Source organism: Dermacentor silvarum, chromosome 1, assembly GCF_013339745.2.
Source record: "Dermacentor silvarum isolate Dsil-2018 chromosome 1, BIME_Dsil_1.4, whole genome shotgun sequence".
Lineage (NCBI taxonomy): Eukaryota > Metazoa > Arthropoda > Arachnida > Ixodida > Ixodidae > Dermacentor > Dermacentor silvarum.
Window position 1 is genome coordinate 105,512,502 of NC_051154.1, and position 21,044 is coordinate 105,533,545.

Consider the following 21,044-nt stretch of genomic DNA (forward strand, 5'->3'; position numbering starts at 1 on the left):
ACGGGTATAGCCGATATTCTAGTTGACATGAAGCGGAAGGAGTGGAGCTGGGCAGGCCATGTAATGTGTAGTATGGATAACCGGTGGACCATTAGAGTTACAGAATGGTTACCAAGAGAAGGGAAGCGCAGTCGAGGCCGGCGCAGAAAACTAGGTGGAGTAATGAAGTTAGGAAATTCGGAGGCGCAAGTTGGAATCAGCTAGCGCAAGACAGCTAGGGGTAATTGGAGATCGCTGGGAGTGGCCTTCGTCCTGCAGTGGACATAAATATGGCCTAATGATGATGATGAAATAACACCAGAGGTCGTGGGTTCGGCTCGCACCAAAGGTCGTGTGTTCGAGTGCCTTAATTAACTCTATAATTATTACCTGTGCCCTAATTAAATTTGCCTTAACATAAAGGCCGTGGGTTCGACTCCCACATAAGCTCCAGGGTTCGACTCCCACCGAAGGTTGCGAGTTCGAGTGCCTGAATTAGCTCTATCATAATTAACTTTGCCATCGGCGCCAACTGTGGAAGAGGACGACGACGATCGTGCGAGCAGTGGCAGGAGCGCGTCTCTGCGCGACTCTCGAGGCGAGCTCACATCACTTTCTGTACCACACGCCGTGTTTTCAAGGCCACAGTCTGATGAGGCATTTGAGGCTTTCACCGTTTAAAAAACGTGAGAGAGCATAGCCGGCATTTTTTAAAATCAGATACTTTGATTAGAGAGCGCCCGCATCGTTTGGGCCCTAGATAACGAATGATAAAGGGCTATCACTTTTCATCGACATTAGCGGCCGGCGTCGCATCTTTATAAACTCCGGTTATGCTTTCGCGTGTTCCCTTTAACAGCTGACGACACTGTAGCTATGCTTGTCTTGACGGCAGCGCATGCCCTCCGAAATAAAGTTAAAGGTATCGGCGTAACTGACTCGAGAATTGTGCCGCGTGCAAGCCAATAGAGTGTTTTAGCTGAGCGCTTGCTGTCCGCTCCGCTCAGACCGGCATATGCTAGCAAATGCCACACAACCGCTTAGCGGGAATTCTATTGCGCTTGCGCACAACGCTCATACCGGCAGCGGAACGAAGACCGCAGCCCTCGCTCCGCTACAAAGCCGACTGAGCGGAGCGTGACAGCGTGTCTACTTGGCCTCTTCGCCGTTTTGCACCCGAGTTGATAGCGCGTCGCTCGCGTCTCGGCAAGACGCGCTTATCAAATGCGAAATCTACGCAGTTCCCTGCAGTATCCAGAGCGTGAAATCTGAGCGAAGCGGAGCGGAGCGTAAGCGGCGCTCTGCTAAAACTGTCTAATATTTCTCCCCTGGCTTTCGCGCCCACTAATCGCAAGCTTGCGTGGCCGACATGGCAGGTTTCTATAAATAACGACGCCAGGTGTCTCGTGGCACTGTAGCTAGCCTAAGAACGTTACGATGTTACGATTGTACAACCACACGTAAAATTGCAAGTGAAAATTGAATGTTGGACGATTATCTTGTTTTTGCGTCTGTTAGACTTTCCAGGATGAAACAACCCCATACATCTGTCACATAACGGTGACGCAATAGTAGTATTATATTTCTACAACAATGCAATACTGTAGTGTATTGGATATATGTCACAGCTATATAATCAATCAATCAATCAAAATAATTTACATTTTTTACAAAGGTAGTACATATTGGTTTGAATATACAGAAGGATGTTCCATAGCTCAAAGCTGCGAGGGGACCTCCTGTTTTGAAGTATTTGAAGAGAAATGAGTGAGAAGATAGAAAGAACATTTCAGCAAAACTTCTGCACCAGGTGCATCAGTACGAATGCCACGATTTTGCATTTTATTTTCCGTCATTTGTTGGATTACCTATGCCAGTTATCATTGGTGCCATTTGGTATGTTTTTGAATGTTTAGATAGCTCTAGCACGAGGAAGGAGTGGTTAAACGGGCTGTGTGCCTGCCTGCCACAACATAATGAAAGGACATTTGTGCTGCGACACAAATTTCTCCAAGATCCTCGTATGAAAATATATGCCTAAAACGCTTCAACAGAGAGTGGCCTTGAGGAAAATACTGCCTTTCTAAGCCAAACACGGCCACGGTATCTGCACTATTCATTCCAGTGAGCTAGCGTTAAAAACATTAGGGCAAAGCCCTATAGTTCTGCGCCAGGGCCTATCCAGCAAGTCCAAGGGATCCTCTAATAAGAGCATGTATGAGATCTGGTAAGGTGCACAATGTGTGGTCATGCAGTTGATGTATTATGGCCACACTTTCTGTTCAATTTGCTCTAGTTATCCGAGTATTTTAAAAGCTGCCCAGACTTTCCTGACTACCCTCTCGGGTGCATGGTTATAAAATTTTGATAATTTAATTTATTTCTTCAAGGAGCGGGGTTTATTTCTGTTTTTAGTAGGCTGGTGAATCGATTTCATACTTTAAGATGCAGTATGAAGCATAAAAAGATATTTATACGTTAGGCAGTCCCCTGTTGCATGTCCAACCCAAAAATACGACGCATAGTGAATGGTTGAATGAGTGAACAGGTATATTTTTCATAATGTTCACACACACACGCGCGCGCGCGCGCACGCGGGCACGCAGGCACGCACGCACACGCACACGACGCACGCGCGTACGCACAGAGACAGACATACAGACAGAGTTCATGCCCTATTGTAAGAACCCCAACCAATTGATGAAGCCTATCTCACGAAAAAACGCAAGAAAGAGAACCCAATAGCCTTGCATCATATTTTGTATGTCCTTTTTGTAAGCAGTGGCTAATATAATAGTCCTTATTGTACTTCCAGTTACAGTACCTTACAGACAAAACGGCAGGGCACAATAAAAAGCTGAAACTTACCAAATATCCTAATGTCTTTTTTTATTGAAATGATAAAGGGAGATGTTGAGGCACAAATAAGGCGCCTCCTACTCGTTAGCTCTTGAATGGGCCCAACCTACAACATACATGGTTCAAGATTACATGTCAAACAACCTTCTCATACAAGCACTAGAACATAAAAAATACTTGTCAAGCAACGTTCTCACAGTAACACTACGGCGTAAAAAAATACGTGGTACATACAATAAAGAAGTTAACTCCACGGCACTGCAGCAGAAAGTCTCAAAAATACAAATAATACTGTCACCTAACAATACAGTCCCTAGTCAGCGGCTGGTGCCCACATAATGTATATTCATTACCACATATATTCAGAACAGAAGAGTCAACATAACATAATTCACAAACACATACACATATACAGCGGCGTTGAAATAAAAGGAACATTATAAGCGTTTGTAACGGCCAACAATACCGCTGTCGTCGAGAAAAGTTTTCCACGCTTTTAAAGCGCTCTACTGCAAGACCGTTGTTAAACAAGGGCCCAAAAGTTTCCTTAAACTAAAGGTCTGTGATGTAATGTCATTAGAGTTGATTAAAGTTGGCTTCTTGGTGTGTCGTGATGTGGGCAATCTAGAAGGAAGTGATGTATATCGTCATCTGCGCACAAGTTCGTTATGCAAAATAATGGAGAAAATGATTGACGCGCGACTTCAATGGTGGTATAATGAAACGGATGTGTTGTGCAACTACTTAGCAGGTTTTAGAAAACAGAGATGTACAATGGATGAAATATTGGATATAGTAACCTGTGCGGAACACGAACGTGCATGTGGCAGCTTGACGATAGCAGTATTCTTAGACATCAAGAGGGCATTTGACACTGTTAGTCACGTTCATTTTCTACTAAGTATGTTAGAACTCGTAATGTCCGGCAGGTCATTGCGATGGATTTCTGAATTTTTATCAGGTCGCAAAATGTTTGTTCAGACGAGCGAAGGAAAGAGCGCTGAACATGTCAAGTAGGGAGTTCCACAGGGCAGGGTGCTCAGCCGTTTTCTTTTTAATTGCGTCCTGGATGATTTAGCAAGAAGACTGCCATCACAGGTTAAGATTCGCATTGTATGCAAATGATGTGTGCATTTGGACATCTAGGACTAATGTTCAATTACTTAAGTTGGCATTGAAAGACGGCATAAATATCAGTAACCACTTTTTGAGAGCGAGAGGAATGGTTCTATCACACGCGAAGACGGCTGTATTGCCCTTCACTCTGAGGCAATTGAAAAATTTCACTCTTAATCTGGAAGGACAACCTCTACTCATAGTTACACAGCATCGATTTCTTGGAATAATACTTGATCGGCAGTAATCTTGGGCACCCCACATAAAAAAAACTCGAAAACAAGGTCAATGCGATAGTGACTGTACTTCGCAGACTTGCTCGCAAATCATGGGGTGGATCAGTATCGACCATGCTGACTGTTTACAATGAAGTGATACGACAAAAGATTGCGTATTCTGCGCCCATCTTACACGGACTTCCCCACACGTCAGAAGAGCGACGTCAAAGACTTTTAGCTAGAGGACTACGCATGTGTCTAGGAGTTATACGAGTGACTTCTAGCCGTCTTGTAATAGCTGAGGCTTACCAATCACCGTTTCAGTTATGAGAACCACAGAAACATGCCGGCATTATTTCCGTCTTCAAACACAGGATAAAAGCAACCCATTGGCTCTAGACATAATGAAACGGATAGAACTTATGTTCATAAAGAAATTCAAGAAAATCTTCATATATTGCCAAGAAATAAATTTTGGAACTCAGATGTCGAATATCCACCATGGCTGTTTAGTCTTCCAAAAATCGAATTATCAGTAGAGGGGATATTCCGCAAAAGAGACATGTGCATTCAATCTGCTCAACAACTAGCACTTTACCAGATATATATGCTGTATTGAGGATACATACACGTCTATACAGATGGCTCCAGTGCAGCAACCTAGTCAACTTCACCATTAAATATACCGCGCCTCAATAAACAAGAATCACTCAAGTTATCTCATGCGACTTCGTCCACAACAGCTGAACTATTCGCAATCCTATGTGCGATAAAATTTATAACTTCAGTAAGAGATTTGCAAAAATAGGTAATTTTCAGTGATTCATAGGCGGCACAAATATCAGTCTGCAGCACAAAAGCAAGAACAATCAGGAATAGTACAATATATGAAACACTCAAAGACCTCACTAAGGCAAACCAAGCGATGTATGAAATAACATTCCAGTGGATACCTGGACCTTGCAACATTACAGGCAACACATGCCAGTGAAGCAGCACGCAAGCACTCCTCAAAGATGATGTGGTTTCGCTCCCAATATCAAAAAATTAATTACGCTGCATTATAAGGGCAACGTCTTTCAAAATGTGTAGAAATACGTGGTTTTACCAGAATTCTAAGACCACTGATTTGTACCATATCGATCCGCTTATTGAATTCAAATTTCCATTGTCATTAGACAGGAATATAAAAACGCTCATTCATCGATTAACGCAAGGCACTACCTACACAAAACATTTCTTACATAGAATTGGCCGTGCGGAAACCCCCGAATTTGATTGTTGTAAACCAACTGATCGGAATGATTCATGGCACAAAGGCGTCTTGGTATAATTGGTATAATTAGAGCAACTTTCCAAGAATCAGGTACAGTTTCTTCTATCCATAGATTATTATATATGTCTAAGAGAGCGTTTGTAGCTGTCGGCCCGAAGTTTCTTAGCATGTTGTACGTAATCCCGTCCGGCCCAGCAGCAGACTTTTGACTACATCATGCAATTGCACATTGAAGCTTGCTTAATGTGAATGCAGGATCTTATTGAGAATGTTGTGCCCAATAGCAAGCATTTACTTTCTGCTTAGCTAACACTACTGAATTATCAAATTCTGCACATTGTGATGAAAAAGCAGGCCTGGAAATAAGCTCACAAAATTCATCTGCAACTAAAATATCACATCTGTCCCGGGCTACAGCGAGAGCTTGAAATGGGAAGCTTTGTGTTATAGAGCCGGTTAAAGAATGAATACTAGACAAATTCTTGGGACAGACGTGTGAGGAGACAGCGTGCCGCAGAAATTGCGCCAGCGCCGTTTGCCTAAATTTTCTATTGGTCGGTGCATTACACTGGGAATTTTCTGAGCGTCTTTGTATGCTGCTAAATTTCCGCTCCGTCGGTACGATCTTACGGATCGGCGTCTTATGGCTCTTAGATGTTCATACTCTCCGTCAACTGCAGCATAATCTTTTGGAATTGGAACCTTCTTTGTGCATCTGTTCACATTATCCTGCAAAAATTCAGTAAAACTTTCAACAGTTGTATGTTGACTAATTTGATCCGTTACGCGGTATACCAAAAACCTTTTCAGTTGGTTAGTCTGCTGTAACGCTTGATATCATTATGCATGCTAGGGTGATTTACAAGGATGGGAAAATGGTCCCTTCCGCTCGTTTCCACATCCGTTGACAATCCCACACCATTCACTAGATCTTGGGAAAACAGGGTAACATCTATGCAGCTTGAGTAATTATATCCACGAAGAAATGTTGGCGATCCATCGCTTAAAACAGTCAAGATGCATTTCTCTAAGGCGCACTCAATAGAATGACCACGCGCATCACAGCGATCACTGCCCCAGATAATTTTTCGTGCATTGAAGTCTCCACATATAAATACATTAGAGTGAGCTATTTTGAAGATATCCTCTAGCGCTACCACTGAGATACGGCCTGAAGGTTGTAGATATAGATTAATCACTGTTATGCACAACTTACCAAAGGATACTTTACATGCGATGAATTCCGGGAAGTCTGAACCACTTGACTGAATTTGATAAGATGTTAAGTCCTTTCTGACGCTCAGGAGCACTCTGCTAACCGCACCTTGACGAGACAATTTATATATCACATAATTCGAGAGGCGAAACTCATCACTGATTCCCGCCTTTTGAATGCAAAGTATCGGAAAGTTGTATTGTACAAGTAGTTTACGAAAGTCAGCGCACTTCCTTCGAAAACTGTTCGCATTCCACTGAAATACGGAGACATTTTTGCAGCGGTTATTCATGTACTGCTTGCCGCATGTTGGGCCCGGATTGTTGACACAATAGTGCTTCCAGAGGCAACAAGGCTTTCACTTCTGGTAGGTTTGCTTCCGGCAGAGCAGATAGGATTGCCATAAGAGCTGCGAAAAGCATCGGCAAAATCAGGTGCGTCACCGATGCGGTGGTATGGTCGCTATTACCTGGCGTTACTTCTGCAGGAGGGGCGTAAGGTCGCTCAGAATGATGTGTGCGAAAATTGGAGCTTTCTGGTGTATTACTTTCTGCCTGTTGTGTGGGTTTCCGCAGCATTAACGCATAAGACGGGGTGCTTGACTGTGATCCTCTTGATTGCACTCTTGGTTGTTCTCTTGATAAATATCTTGTTGGTTCTCTTGGCTGTGGTGGTTTCCGTGACCACTGAGGTTAATTACCTTGCACTGGATGAACAATCTCAAGGTTTGGGGAGGGTTCATTGCGGCGCGGTTCACTTCCATGGATAAGTTCATGTCGACGCATTTGTGCTGCAGCCTTGTTCTGTAGGCAGCCTGAGTAGGAGGCAGCATGGCTCCCCGCACACTTCGCACATTTAGGCTGAAGGAGTGACTTGCGCTCCTTGTGGTCATGATCTTCTGAGCAGATTTTGCATCGACGTGTGCTGCGGCAGCTTTTCGCCATGTGCTCAAATCACTGATAATTATATGATAGATATTCCTCGGACTGCCTGACTGGTGAAACCTAAGTAAATTCTTCCTGGAATAGGGCGATCGTTTCTCAAAGTCAGAATTACTGTATGAAGTGGATGCGACGTCACTGCTCCATCTTTCTGGCGGTAATACTTTATCCGTCTGCGTCCCGATATAACCCCAGCATCTTTCAAGAAATCTAGGAGTTGTTCATCTGTATACTACAGAGGCACATGTTTTACTTTCCCAATGCTTCGCGTGTATGACTCTGGGATGAAGGGCTTGACTTCTAGACCACCTACACTTGAGAGCATCAGAAGGCGTTTTGCGGATGCTAAGGAAGCAACGCTGACACTGAAACTTCCATCTCTGGTCGTCCTGAAGGACTGCACCTTTTCTTTGGCAACGGAAACTATTTCGGCAGACACTCGGTTGGGATTCACTTGCCAGAAAGTAGTATCTTCGTTTGTTGGGCGAAAGACAACTGGGATGCCTTCTGCTCGTTTTTTCTTGTACGTGGCCAAAGTAAATGGTTCATCCTCACCTATATCTTCTTCATCACTTAGCTCATAATTCGACGCTTTATCGTCGTACTTGTTGTCCTCTAGACGAGGTTTCTCGCTCTCGAATTTACCGTCAGCCATTACTCCTGAAGTCGCCGAAGTTGTTTCCGAGTTGTTAAGTTCCTTATGTCAATGTCCTTCTATCAGTGCTAGACAAGCAGGTCTACGCCGCCTTGTTGGAGACATTAAGCCAGCTTCAAGTCAAGCATTTACAAGATTACGTCAGTTTATCCAGCTCATGGGCCTCTCCTACGGACAATGAGTGGACCATGCCTTCCTGAACTTGGAATATGCAGAGGCTAACTGAAAGGGGCTCGACACACCACTGGACTGGGATCTCATTGGCTCATGATTTTCTTCAATGTGTGTCACAAACATATAGGAGAATTCACATTCGTTTAAATTGACACAAAGCAACTTCACTGCAGAGAATGTCTCCATAAGCCTTTCTGCAGTCAAATGATTCTGCTTGTTCATTAAGTACATCTCTAAGAACATGCTTTATAAGGTCATGGTTGGAGGACTCTGGGACTTGGGAGTTTATGCTTGAGAAGATGATGGGGCCTCAGGATTTAGTTTTCTTATGCTTGACATGGTATCAGATATGAATAAGTACCCCATCCCATGAATGTCCAACATGTACCATGACATAGCTGAGATGTGCTTGCAGACGCCACCAGCTAGACACGATGATCATGTTTTCTGCTACTATCAGTATGCATTTTATATTATGTCGCACTGCTTACCAACACAGCACTATGCTGGGGCTCTTGCTTTTATAGGAGTAGCTGTTGTGCCATGATGCAGCAGTACGCTTGACACTTTGTGCACCTTAAGGAGCCTCTACCCAAAAACATAGTGTTTTTCTGCCCCGGATGCTTTAAAATTTTTGGGAACCCCATTCATCTATTTAATCAGAAGAAAATCGCTGCGTTCGCGCCCTTTCCGTTTGTGCGACGACGCCGCGGTGCTATCTGTGCATGTTCGCGGCGTCTCTTCTTTGCATGTGTAGCACTTACGCTTTCCCTGTGGCACACCAGGCGTCACACCGTCGAGCTCAATGTAGCGCCAGCGACCGCATTCGCGCCCTTTCCGTTCGTGCTTCGACGCCGTGGTGCTCGCTGTGCTTGTTCGCGCCGTCCATACGCTTGCGCGCAACCCGCGTTCACTAAGTGAAACATCACTGTAACTTATTTCTTTCTTTAAAATATGTTGTAATGCCTTCCCTCTGTCCAAAATAAATCTATTCGTTAGAGGATAATAGTCATTTTTCTTGTGGTGTTCCAACCAGAGACTTTTCGGTTGCAAGCCAAGTATGTTAACCGCTCGAGTGGTCCTCAATTTGAAGCACATTGCAAATGCGCTCGCCTGCTGCCCATAATGCTGTTAACGCTGAATGCAATATTGAAATGGACCTGGAAAATTGTCCGCCACTGCTGTGAATGGTGCTAGTCATCAGTCTAAAATAGGGAACCTATATGTAAGCTGTGTTGCATGTGTGCTCCGTAATCCAAAAGCCTTAGAAACTATGGGCGTCTATACAAGAGTATAACAAGCCGAACAAAAGTGGCGGCCGTGACACTGCATGACATTTTCTTATCTCCCCAAGAGCACCCGTAAGGAAAAAAAGGAATTAAGGAAGCCTTTTTCTATTTGATTCCTTCTAAACTCTTCGATGTAAAGAGTGTTTCTGCTTTTATCACATTTGATGAATTACCTGGCGATTTTAAACAAGGAAAAAAGTAACGTGATGGAGAGTTGCTTTGGGTAAACCTCGAAAAATGACTAATGAAAGTAACACCGTGTAGAAGCGTAATTTGGCACACAGCTGACAATTTTTTTTTCTTTCTTGAAGTTTCGCGCAAGGTGTGACGCATTATGGTGAACATGAGGCTTTTCAAGTAAACATATAGCATTCTTTTTTTTGCATTAGCCGTTTACAAGTGCACACATGGAAACAATCAACCTATGACGTCATAAATGTCAAGATTTGTGTACGAGCAACAAATGGTGCTTTATCTAAGTTCTGGTTGTCCACTAGGGCCTCGAAACATACACAAACATACATTCCGGTTGTTTGCATGTTGGAGAAACCATTGTACTTTATATCTCCATACTACATGCTCTTTTTTTTTTTTGTATAGCCAACCAGACACATTTCTGGTTAACATCCCTGCCTTCTCTTTCTCTTTCCTCCTTCTTGCATTGATTTCCCAAGCGTGCCATAGCCTCAAAAACTGAGGCTAGCAGTAGGTGTAAATAAAATAATAATGTCGGAATCTTTATGGGTACACCACCGTATGATCCCTTCAATGATGATTCTCGTTAGGTTTACAGTGGCCTACACCACCATATTTATATTACATTTGTGCATTTGCAAGATAAACAATAATTGTCAGGGACTCGGCGTGTTTCGGGTTTATTTCGAGAATAAGAAATATGAGTGATAAGAAAAAGGCGAGGACTTTAACAAGGCTGAGCCCGGTTGGTTACCATGCATTAGGAAAATGGGAGTGAAATATGAGGAGAAGAAAAGTTCACACTGTGCACGCACACACATGAACAAACCTCCATTGTTCACTGCCACAGACGGTCGTATAAGATGGTGGACGTTAGGAAGTGCAGCAGTGCTTTCGTGGCCTTGCGCATTGCTGACGCACGAAGCCACAGTTTGAGGGTCTTCTGTTTTGCTCTTCTGTTCTTCTGGGCCTGTCATCTAGTTTCCCTAAAGCAGGCCGTAGGAGATACCTATGGTTTTCGTAGGATGAGCAGGCACACAACATATGCTTTAGAGTATCTTTTGTGCTACATGTGTCACAATTGGAACTGTTCGCCGTTCCCAGTACGAATGAATAGGCGTTTGTAAAAGCAACACCCATTTTCAGGCGAAAGAGTAAAGTCGACGAGTAAGACCGCGTAAGAGTTGTAATTTCTATCTACTCAGTAGAATTATATGTTTGTGTTGATCCACTGTGTTGATCCTGACAACTATAAAGTGTGAAGTTCATCGGGAGAGAGTGAAGAATCTGTTGAAACTTACCACTAAAGCTGAAGGAAATGACTGAAGTTGCAGATTCGTGCTCCCGCAAAACAGCGTCAGAGTGTGGCAAAGAAAGTAAGTTAAATTATGCTCTTGTATCATGGATCACTTGGCTCATCTGTGGCTTTCTTTGATATGTTCTCTGGCTCGCGCATGAAAACTTCACCCATATATTTCAAGATGATCTTCGCGGATGTCAATTTTGTTGAACTTCAACATTTTCCCTCTCAATTCATTGTAGTGCACAAAAAGATGAAGGCAGAGGAGTGAACTGCTTGCTGTTTATTGGCGAGAGAGAGGTTACATCGAGAAGGATGCGTGAGACGTCATCTTGAAAGGACTACAAAGCTTAGGATGCAGAGCAACGTCTTGAATATGTACACAATCTAGACGATGCTTTGTAGCGGTGATGCTCCTCGCTGAATTTATGTACACTTGTACAGAGCAGACCAGAAAGCACGGGAATGAGACCATTGCATGCGCAGTCTTTCACCACAAGCACCCCAGAAACAATGCTTGCATAGACGTGTAAGCGTAATGACACGCTGTCGTGCACGTTCGTCCCAGACAAGAAAAAAGAATGCCCGAGAACTTACAGCCTCTGGTGAAGCTTTGCCGAGATTTTATATTACATGCTGCGAAGAGCTTCATTCGGGCTTAAGGAAACTACACAGGGTTCGCGCATTCGTAGTAAACATATACCATCGAATATATAAAAGCACGCGAATAAACATTTTAACCGATGGAAACCCGTAGAGTGATTACACGCAGCGCATTTCAAGGAAACGAGCAAGAAAGTTGTCCATGACAAACAAGCTTCAAAAGTACGAAATTCTCGGTCCTACGTTGGTTCAGACATCAAGCTGCAGATTTCATTAGGTAGAGTAAAATAAGCACCACACCTACAAGTAAAAACGTAAATTCGGGCTTTACCGAGCGGGACTCATTCTTACCGTCACGGAAGCTTGAAAATGCGTAATGTGAACTATTCATGAAGGAATGGAGAAAGAAGTACAGCATCCTTTATAGACCCTGTAAGTTACGTGACGTTTATAGTTGTTGGACACACCACAGGAAACGAAAGATTTGACTCTTAATACAAGGAGTTTAATTTACCGCCACCGAAAGGAAAACGGCTTAAAGCTTCTAAATACTTGGTCTCTCATCCAAGAGAGCGTTTCCCAAGGCCTTTACATGTGCCAGGCTTCTCAGCATTAACGTCCTTGCCTAAAGTGTCTCGTACACATTTAGCAAGCATTTTATTATAAGAGCATCACTGGTGGAACTACTAACTGAGCGATGTGCGTTATGAAAGCGCCACTTCACTACGCGTTCTCACGAAAATTGAAGTGTTCTTGCTACCTTCGTGTTTGAAGATCCACTTTGTGGCCCCCCGCATACCATCTCAACTTTCACGTTTTTGGCTAGGTCACCTTAGTATGAAGCGCTATCCGGAAAGTTAGGCTAATCTTTCTGCAAACGAGGCTCAGCGTTCTTTGGGATTGCGTTCTTTATTGCCGAGCGCGGCCACAGTACCCGATGCCACCTTCTTCGGCGATGAAAAACATCGGGTATATAAGTCAGTGGATTGGCGTTCCACGATAGCGAGCTCTGCGAGCCACATTAGACCAGAACGTTTATGTTGCGACTCCCTAATGAGGTTCGTTTTCCGTGGGTTGGTTCATTGAAGTGCCTGTCAGCATACTGCGACTGATCCTTATGCCTTGAAAGCGGCCTGCTGATACCGCGGGATGAGCGGTATGGCGCGAGCCACGTCGGAGTCGTCATGGAAGAACGCCTTCTCTTGACCGATCTTGTCGTTGAGGTAGAAGAAGTCGGGAGAGCTTCGGCACGGAACAGCGTCTTCAGGGAAGGCGCAAGTGAGCGAGAATTGGTTGAACACCGTCTGGTTGCCGCAGAAGAAGCTGTACTGCTGCACCTCCGTGCTGCCATCATCCTTAGGTACGACGTTGCATACGTGGAAGATCTGGCAGTTGTTGTCTACGTCAGCGAAGTAGCCATTCTTGGCTGGGCAGGTGAATGAGGTCTTCACTGATCCCACAATGAATTCGACGCCGTCCGGGAGCTCGTAGGCAGCTCGCTTGCTCTGAAGCGAAAGAAAGAGGAACGTTGTGTATGCATGCAAACTAACAATACGAAATGCTTTAGTAACGTATGAACTCTTTCTCATGTCACCAGAGTCCTCTATTATGAGGATTATATACTAAAGGATACAGGGCATAAGTTATCCAAATAAAATATATTCTTTGTGGAGGCCACGGATACTCCGGACATTTCTAATGAGTCTACTTACCCTAGGAAGAGCAACGGCGACAGCGAATAGGGCAATAGCTGCAAAACAGAATAATGACATCACATGTGGTTATGTGGGCAATGGCAGGACTTGTACCGCAGTGCTCATAGACTTTAATTAGCATGCATCGTGTGATAAGACTGAGGGGAGGGGGGTAGAGGGGAGGGGGAGCGAGTACCCGAGCGGTACTCGTTGTGGTGAGTTGTTCCTCCATTGAAGTGCTAAACGTTATGTCTGTGGAGGCATAGTCATTCACACTCAAAAAGCTTAGCGAAGAATAAACGATGAACAAAAAGAAACGTAAGAAAATGAGAACGCAAGTCTATATATTAAGAAAAAGAAATAAAAGGAAAAAAATCAAAATATTCTCTGCAACTTTAACAAACTGTCTCATTGCAACACATAAGCATTCTGGGACATCATGCTTATCGCGTTCAAGGCATTGACTGTGTATTTCAGAAGTTCACATGCGATAAACATAACACTTCAACTTTCAGGCATGAAAATTCACTCTATGACCTCGTCAAAAAAAAACTCTTCATTCAAATTTATTGCGTTATTTACGTTGACTTAAACACATCAATAACGCCTTCGCCACCGCACTCTATCCAATAGCGAAGGGTAAAGTACATTCAATTTGAAACATAACTAATATGAAATCGTTGTGTTATTCCGGCTGATATGCAGTTCTGCCCGAGGAACAAAATAGCATGAGTTGAGGTGTTTTTGTGTGTGTGTGTGTGTGTGTTGTTAAATTGTGTTAGCGTGCGCAGATATCTGCCGGAAACACGTGCCATGACGCCAAGTATCTGTGAATATCTATAAAACCTAATCAAAGACCAGGAAAAAGCAAAATTCAAAAATACAAGATGCGGCGACAGCGGACAGCTTTTCATCTTTGGCATCGCTGTATAATGTCGTATTTAATGCATGTGCGGTGGCATTTAAAGACGGCGCCCAATGTCATTGCCATTACTGCGGAGACTGAGCTTTGCATATTGGTAAACCGTGTTTCAAGGGAACGCACTGCTTTGCATAGGTTTCAAATCTCGGACGCCCAACATGCTAAAATGTCTTAAACTTTCTTTCTCTGCGTTCACGGCTCATATTTATTTGCCGCAGCAGCGGTTACTTTGTACACTAGCCCTGTTTAGTACAATATATGAAAGTGGGCTGAAATCAGCAGACAGATTTTGAAATTGTTTGACCTTACATTTTTGTGCTCTATCTTGACATCACGGGGAATTTCTGAAAATTTATCTAGTTCATTCATACACACGTGTTTAAAGAACGAACGCAAGTTTGTCATGAATGAATTGTTTCGCTGATGTTTATCTTGCATCCAATGTTTCAGTCACAATGACTAGAACCCTGTAAGGTGAACCAATGTGAACGCAAAAAAAGGCACGCGCGTTGTGCATCCTTAAGCTAGAAGGCAATAGTGTTCCGTACCTATCTAGAGTGCCAGGAGGCGGCTCTCGTCTAACCTTCTCTACACGCGTCAACATGCGCGCCACTTGCTGCTGTGGATGACACGTGTGGCTTGGATATCGAGAAGGCCATAATGGTTATATCTGCTGCGTAGATTTGGCAACGAAAGTAAATAGAACTAGTTTATCGATATAAAATGTATGAAAGGGGAAAAAAGCTGGTGTCTGCTGTAGCAGGTGACGGATGTTTTTGTTATAGGAAGGTCACACTCGAAGTCAACAGATTTCTATCGTTTCTCATACTAACTCAAAAGTATACGTCGCGCACGCTCTTGTCTTTTGGCATTCACGAGCCTTAAAGCTTAAGTCGACTAGGTTTCGTAAGAGCTCTCTGTTAGTGCTATATGTCGCGCCACCTTTTCGGTATACCTGCGTGCTCTTGTACATTCATTTTCTGGGTGTTAGCCAAGAGTCATAAAAGTGATTTTCCGCTTACCTGCTACGATGACGTATTTCATCTTGAACGATGTGCAGCTCCAGTGGCAGAAAAGTAGGAACTGCGTACGTGAGAATAATATTGAAGAAAGCTTTTTTTTTCGATGACATACATATTGGTAACCCGATTGCACGTTGTTTTCTGCGTGCCTAGAAGAATGCGCTGATTCTTTAACTGATATACTTGGGTGGTGCTACTTCAAAACAATTTCTTTACATCTGAATTTCTTGTTCCATAGTGACACAGGTGAATTAGATCCAGCTTAAAGCTTGTTGGTTACCTATGTGTTTCTCTTCGGCACATCGCGCACTTGACAACACCTTCGGATCACAAAAGCTGCCCGCCTCATGTTCCCAGCGTAGATAATTGAGCACAAATTCGCGCTTTAAAATTTGCGACACCGACTTTCAAGAATACAACGAAGGCACCTACCCGTTACAGCGTAAAAAAAAAGCTCGACGCTTGAAAACGTGGGGCGCGATATTGAAATCTTGCATTAGAACGCGCTAATTACAAGCGTCAAAATGTTTGAAAAATGCGTATCTCATATCTAGCTTATGCTTGCTAAGCTTATCGTAACGGCAGTAATTTCACCAACCCCCGTACCAAATCACCCACATTTTAAAAGAACGCGTTTAAGTCCCAATGGCGCACCTTGAAAACGTAGCAAGAAATGAAGGCGTCATCTTGGTTTATGTTTTGCTCTGCGCCCCGATTATTTCTGTCCTTCACTTCTAGGCAGCACACTACCATGCAGCACACATCCTGGCGTCACAAGGATAACTTAGCGCTTGGGCAGATGATGCCTTTGTAAAGCTATAGATCTGCATAAGGTAAACAACGTTCCCGTATTCCTCGATGGACTCGTAGTTGAGCAGCTCCAACTTTTGCCACAATTAGAACTATCATTAGAAATGCCACTGCTCAGAGCATTTCACTACCCGTGCCCGTAAGTCTCATACAATACCTATAGACACAATAAATAATATATTTACGTAAATATAAATGTTTAGTATATATGAACTAGGCAGTCATTATAGGAGGGAAAAAACGGAACATTAGGCTTTTTAATTACTTTACTGGGTTGGGAATAGGTCACTATAAAACAAAATGATTGTAATAGTCATGCAGCAGAGTTGAAGGTTGGGCGAATTAGTGCGTTATTAAAAAAAAAGAAAACGAACACAACAACGAAATGTACAGAAAAGCAGAGTCGAATTCAGAAGGTTCTTGGTGTGCTGTGTCCAGCACAGTCTTGTGCTCTTCTTGAAGTCGGTGGTGTCGCGTATTCAACTGGTTTTCTTCTCTTAATAAATGTTAACTTGAACCGAGTGGCCGAAGCATGTGTAAAGATAACTGTCATTAGAGAAAGCTTGAGAAGCAAACTAGGTGTCTCTTTTGAAGTTGAATATACTACAGTGCGCTTCTTTTTTGAAATAAATGAAATTCTACCGGACCTTTTCGAGGCCATCGACGCTATTCAAAGTGGACATCGCTAGGTGACCAAAGGATGCGTCAGTAGACAACTAGAGAATTTGAGGCCAAGGAATCCGTGGTGCACTTTAGGCATCAGTGGGTGGGTAATTTAGATGTTTACAACGCTCTCCACGTACGGGAAATCACGTACAAGAACGCTAACGTTTGAAAAGCCGTATTAAAATGACGGAATCTCGTCATAAACTTTAAGCTGCCCCGCCAATACCCCTAGGTCCTTAGACGTACTGCAAGAAAGAAAGCTCCGCTTTAATAATACGAACACATATCACCTACGAATTACAGGAGAGCAATCATGTTAAGCAGTTAAAGCTTCCCCGTAATTTTCCCACTGTTTGTAGTTCGTGCGTCAATATATACCACCAGTATAAGTGCGCTCATCACAGTACTACGAGTATATTTCTGCTTCTTGCGTAATTGAGATACAAGAAATTTTTAGGAGTTCTGCAGTGAATTTCAATTCGCGTGAGTTGTCATAGGTACCCGTGCAAACTCCGTCGTGACACTTACGATGAAGACACGCATCTAACTGTGCGGACAAGTCTTCCCAACAGTTGGAGAATAACTAAAAAAAATAAGAACATTAGAAGAGGCCAAGTCATCAAAGACCACTGGACGCGTGCCTGCTTTTGCGAAACGAGCAGTGTGCCGTGGGCTCTTTTCATGGATCTGCATGAAAAGGTCCCAGAGCATTCCGGTGCCTGGCTCTATTAAAAATTGCGAGTGTCACACTGTGTGCTTGGCAAGGAAGGATTCACTCACCGGTGAAGAGACGGACGTGAGAACTGTGCGGCATGCATGTGCCGATGAGATCCCTTTTATACGAGCCAGGTGAGGGTTCGCGTGAAAAAATGTCGTCATTCTCGTTTCCGCTAACCTTCCAAAGAGCCGCCTACTCCAGAGCGTCCCTCTCCTGCGCGCATGCCCGTTGCTGCGCGCGATCCATCCTTGGCCTAACCAGGTGCCCTATTGGACCCTGTGCCCCTGAAGAAAGTGACTCCTTCCCCCTTCATTCCGGCCGCCGATGCTCCGGAGCGGCTCGCCAAGCCGTTATGCAACACCTCCCTCCTCCGTCCGCATGAGCAAGTCCGTTCCCGCCTTTGAGACGGAACCCGTTCACACGCTAACTGGACGGAGCGGCTGCTTCCGGCGCTGGACTGCGCATCGGCTCCCGTAACACCTGGCCCGCCGGGAACATTTTGTAAGAGGTGGCTACGTTTCTTATCATTCTTGTATTTCTTTTAACTTCCAGAGAAATGTTTTGTTAGCCACCCACATGACACGACCCGCGCAGCCCATGAAAATTGCGATTAGAACCCGGAGGCATTCGCTATGGTTTCCGGTTTCCATGCCCCCTCAGCTCCACCTTTCACACGAGTGTGTGAAAAACTCTCACTGCTTTATTGCATTTTACCGAGAAGGGAGTAACGAATAGGCGATAAAGCACAATAATTTAGGTTTCTGATGATCAAATAAGTTAGATAGATAGACGAAGGAAACAATAAACTGAGTAGAGCTAGAAAGATAACGTTGAGTTACGCGATTATATTGCTTGTGTATTTACCCTTTATCGCCTCCCCCCCCCCCCCCCCCAAAAAAAAAAAAAACGGCAGCCGGCAATCTGCTATCTGTTACTAGAAACAGTCGGCCAATCGTGTTTGTTAGTCATGCTTAAATTCAGGCACGAGATGCCGTAACGTAATATGCGTATATTGTAGCCAATCCTAACCGCTTCCGCGGATCGTTTGTTTTCTTTTTGTTCTATATATACGCCTCTCAACGGCGCTGTTCTTCGACGTCGTTTTCTACGTTCCTGTTCGGACACATTTGCACGTGGCATGACACTCTTATTATTGTTGAGCGGTATTCAAGCTGAATGTGGGACCATTGATTGGCCAAAGTAAACCCCTTTACGATTTGTGGCATGTGCTGTCTGTTGACCTGATCCTGACGAAAGAGTATGGAGGCCCTGTATCCGGTGCCTTGCAGACGCCTCTTTACATGACGCGCGCTATTAAGGGTTTTATTGAGAACAGAACTTATGAGCTAAGAAATGGGCCATCCATGTTCAATCAGCAAGTTCTGGTTCAGGCAGGGTATGACATAACGTCGAATAGAAGGTATCCGACCTGGGATCCAACCCACGGCCATACATTTTTGAAGTTGCACATTCTAACCACTATGCCGCTTCCGCTTTCCGCAAGTGAACAGATAATATTCGCAGCAGGCACTGACAAACGTCGAATGCTTACCGTTGGTCTCATCTCGTGCACCATATTACAGCGTTGATATGCTTGCGTTGTAGTGCACGTTAAAGAACCCCAGGTGGTCAAAATTAATCCGGAACCCTCCACTACAGCGCGCCTCACAATCAGAACTGGTTTTGGAGCGTAAAACCCCAGAAAGAAGAAGATCGAGAAGTGGTGCGTGCGACGTTGGTGCACGCGTCACTGCGGCTTGCTCTATAATCGCACCCGCGGCTTTAGCATGGCGCTGCACTTATATACTTTCTGCGAGATACATGGGTTCCTGAAGCAAATGCAACAGTAGTTGGAAGAACTCCGCAAAGGCCACCTCGCTAACCGGTTGCGTCTTGCATGTGCTGAACGCCAATGGATAACGCTATGGACAGACCATCTGCTGCTGTATGCAAACTGCACACTTCTTCAAATTTAGGAGAACCTTCATATTTTGGGCAGCATTGTTGAGGTGTTTCTAGAAATTCTAGCGGCACTGGAGTTTTCTCAAAGTTTCCCGTAATGTTCTCAATATCACTGACGCACTGGTGCACTGACGAGCGTACAGCTCTAAACTCGGAAAGTCACGCTCCACGGCTAACCCCTGTCGAATGGATTCACAGTTTAGGCACGCCGCACCCGAAGACAGCAGACAACGTAAACGACAGCGGTCGATGTATGTATGTACATTGCTGGAATGACAAAACCTTCTCCACTCTTTTCTCGAGCGCGCATCGTACGCTAGTGTGACCACCAGCACGACCCTGACAGTGTTGCGGAAAAGGCTCGCGCGCTAAAACTCATACTAAGCGTGATAGTATATCTGGAGAAGCCAAGGTTGTGGGTACAAAGGCTGCTGCGAGCCTTTCCGCTAGCGCTGTAACTGACTGATTTGTAGTAATGCAAAAAAGCTGCTGATGATGTGAACGTATTTCAGGGCTGCAAAGCGCGCAGAGTCGTTCGGGGAGCCGCTACGGGTATCTTCAAGTGGCAGCCCGTCGAGGAGCTTTAAAATCGAGCAACCAGACGACCGCTGTTTATGCTAGGCTTTCCGGTGTGCGCTTTGCCCTGCTGCTCAAAGGTACCAATGCTTTAAATGAGGCTTGAGAGCTCGTTCATGAACAAATCACAATACAATGACCTGCTTAATTGCAAGAAGCGGCCCTCTTCAGTAACTTCTGTGAGCGGCCACCGAAATTTCTTACATTAAGTCAAAGGATACCTCGCTTTGTAGTGCAAGACATCGCTCATGTGCACTGGAGTAGGCATGTAGGGAAGTGATCGCAACCCCAAGTTCCGGCTCGCATGACCACACTAGCTGCAAGATTCTTGTGTGTGGCAAATGTGATCGTTGACGACGTCCTTTCGCGCCCAACAACAGTAGACGATCCATTGCTTCGCGTCACAAGTTTATGTTCGATGATGAATTTATGGATATCTACACCAGTACGACACTGCGGACGCGCACGCCATGGCAGATGAGACACTTTAAGGCCACCATATACATTGAAAGGGTTACTAGCACGAAAAGTTGAACTGTCCAAACTTTTGACATCATATGAACGTATGACGAAAATACACATTGACAATAGTACAGTTGTCACTGTTTCGCGAAGACAGAGTTACAGTTCAGCATTCTTAAGAGGAAGCTTTAGCTCGTATATATATATATATATATATATATATATATATATATATATATATATGAGAAAGAATAAATCATTATTCTCGGCAACCACAGAGCCAAACTTGATGACGGTTTCCCCATTTGAAAGAAAAACTTAAAATATAATGACTGCTGGAAGCGTAGTTCTGATTTAGGCCGTCAATTTTTCTAAATATAAATTGTTGAGA

General features: G+C 44.1%; 1 protein-coding gene across 1 annotated transcript; it reads right to left on the reverse strand.

Moving 5' to 3' along the window:
* Window positions 1-11,486: 11,486 nt before the first annotated feature.
* LOC119434167 (uncharacterized) lies at window positions 11,487-17,829 on the reverse strand. The gene is made up of 4 exons (XM_037701489.2): window positions 17,716-17,829; window positions 15,460-15,520; window positions 13,534-13,571; window positions 11,487-13,326 (listed from the first exon to the last, which is right to left on the reverse strand). Exons 1-4 carry the CDS (start codon window positions 17,812-17,814, stop codon window positions 12,937-12,939), a joined length of 588 nt encoding a protein of 195 aa, XP_037557417.1. The 5' UTR covers window positions 17,815-17,829; the 3' UTR covers window positions 11,487-12,936.
* Window positions 17,830-21,044: the final 3,215 nt, after the last annotated feature.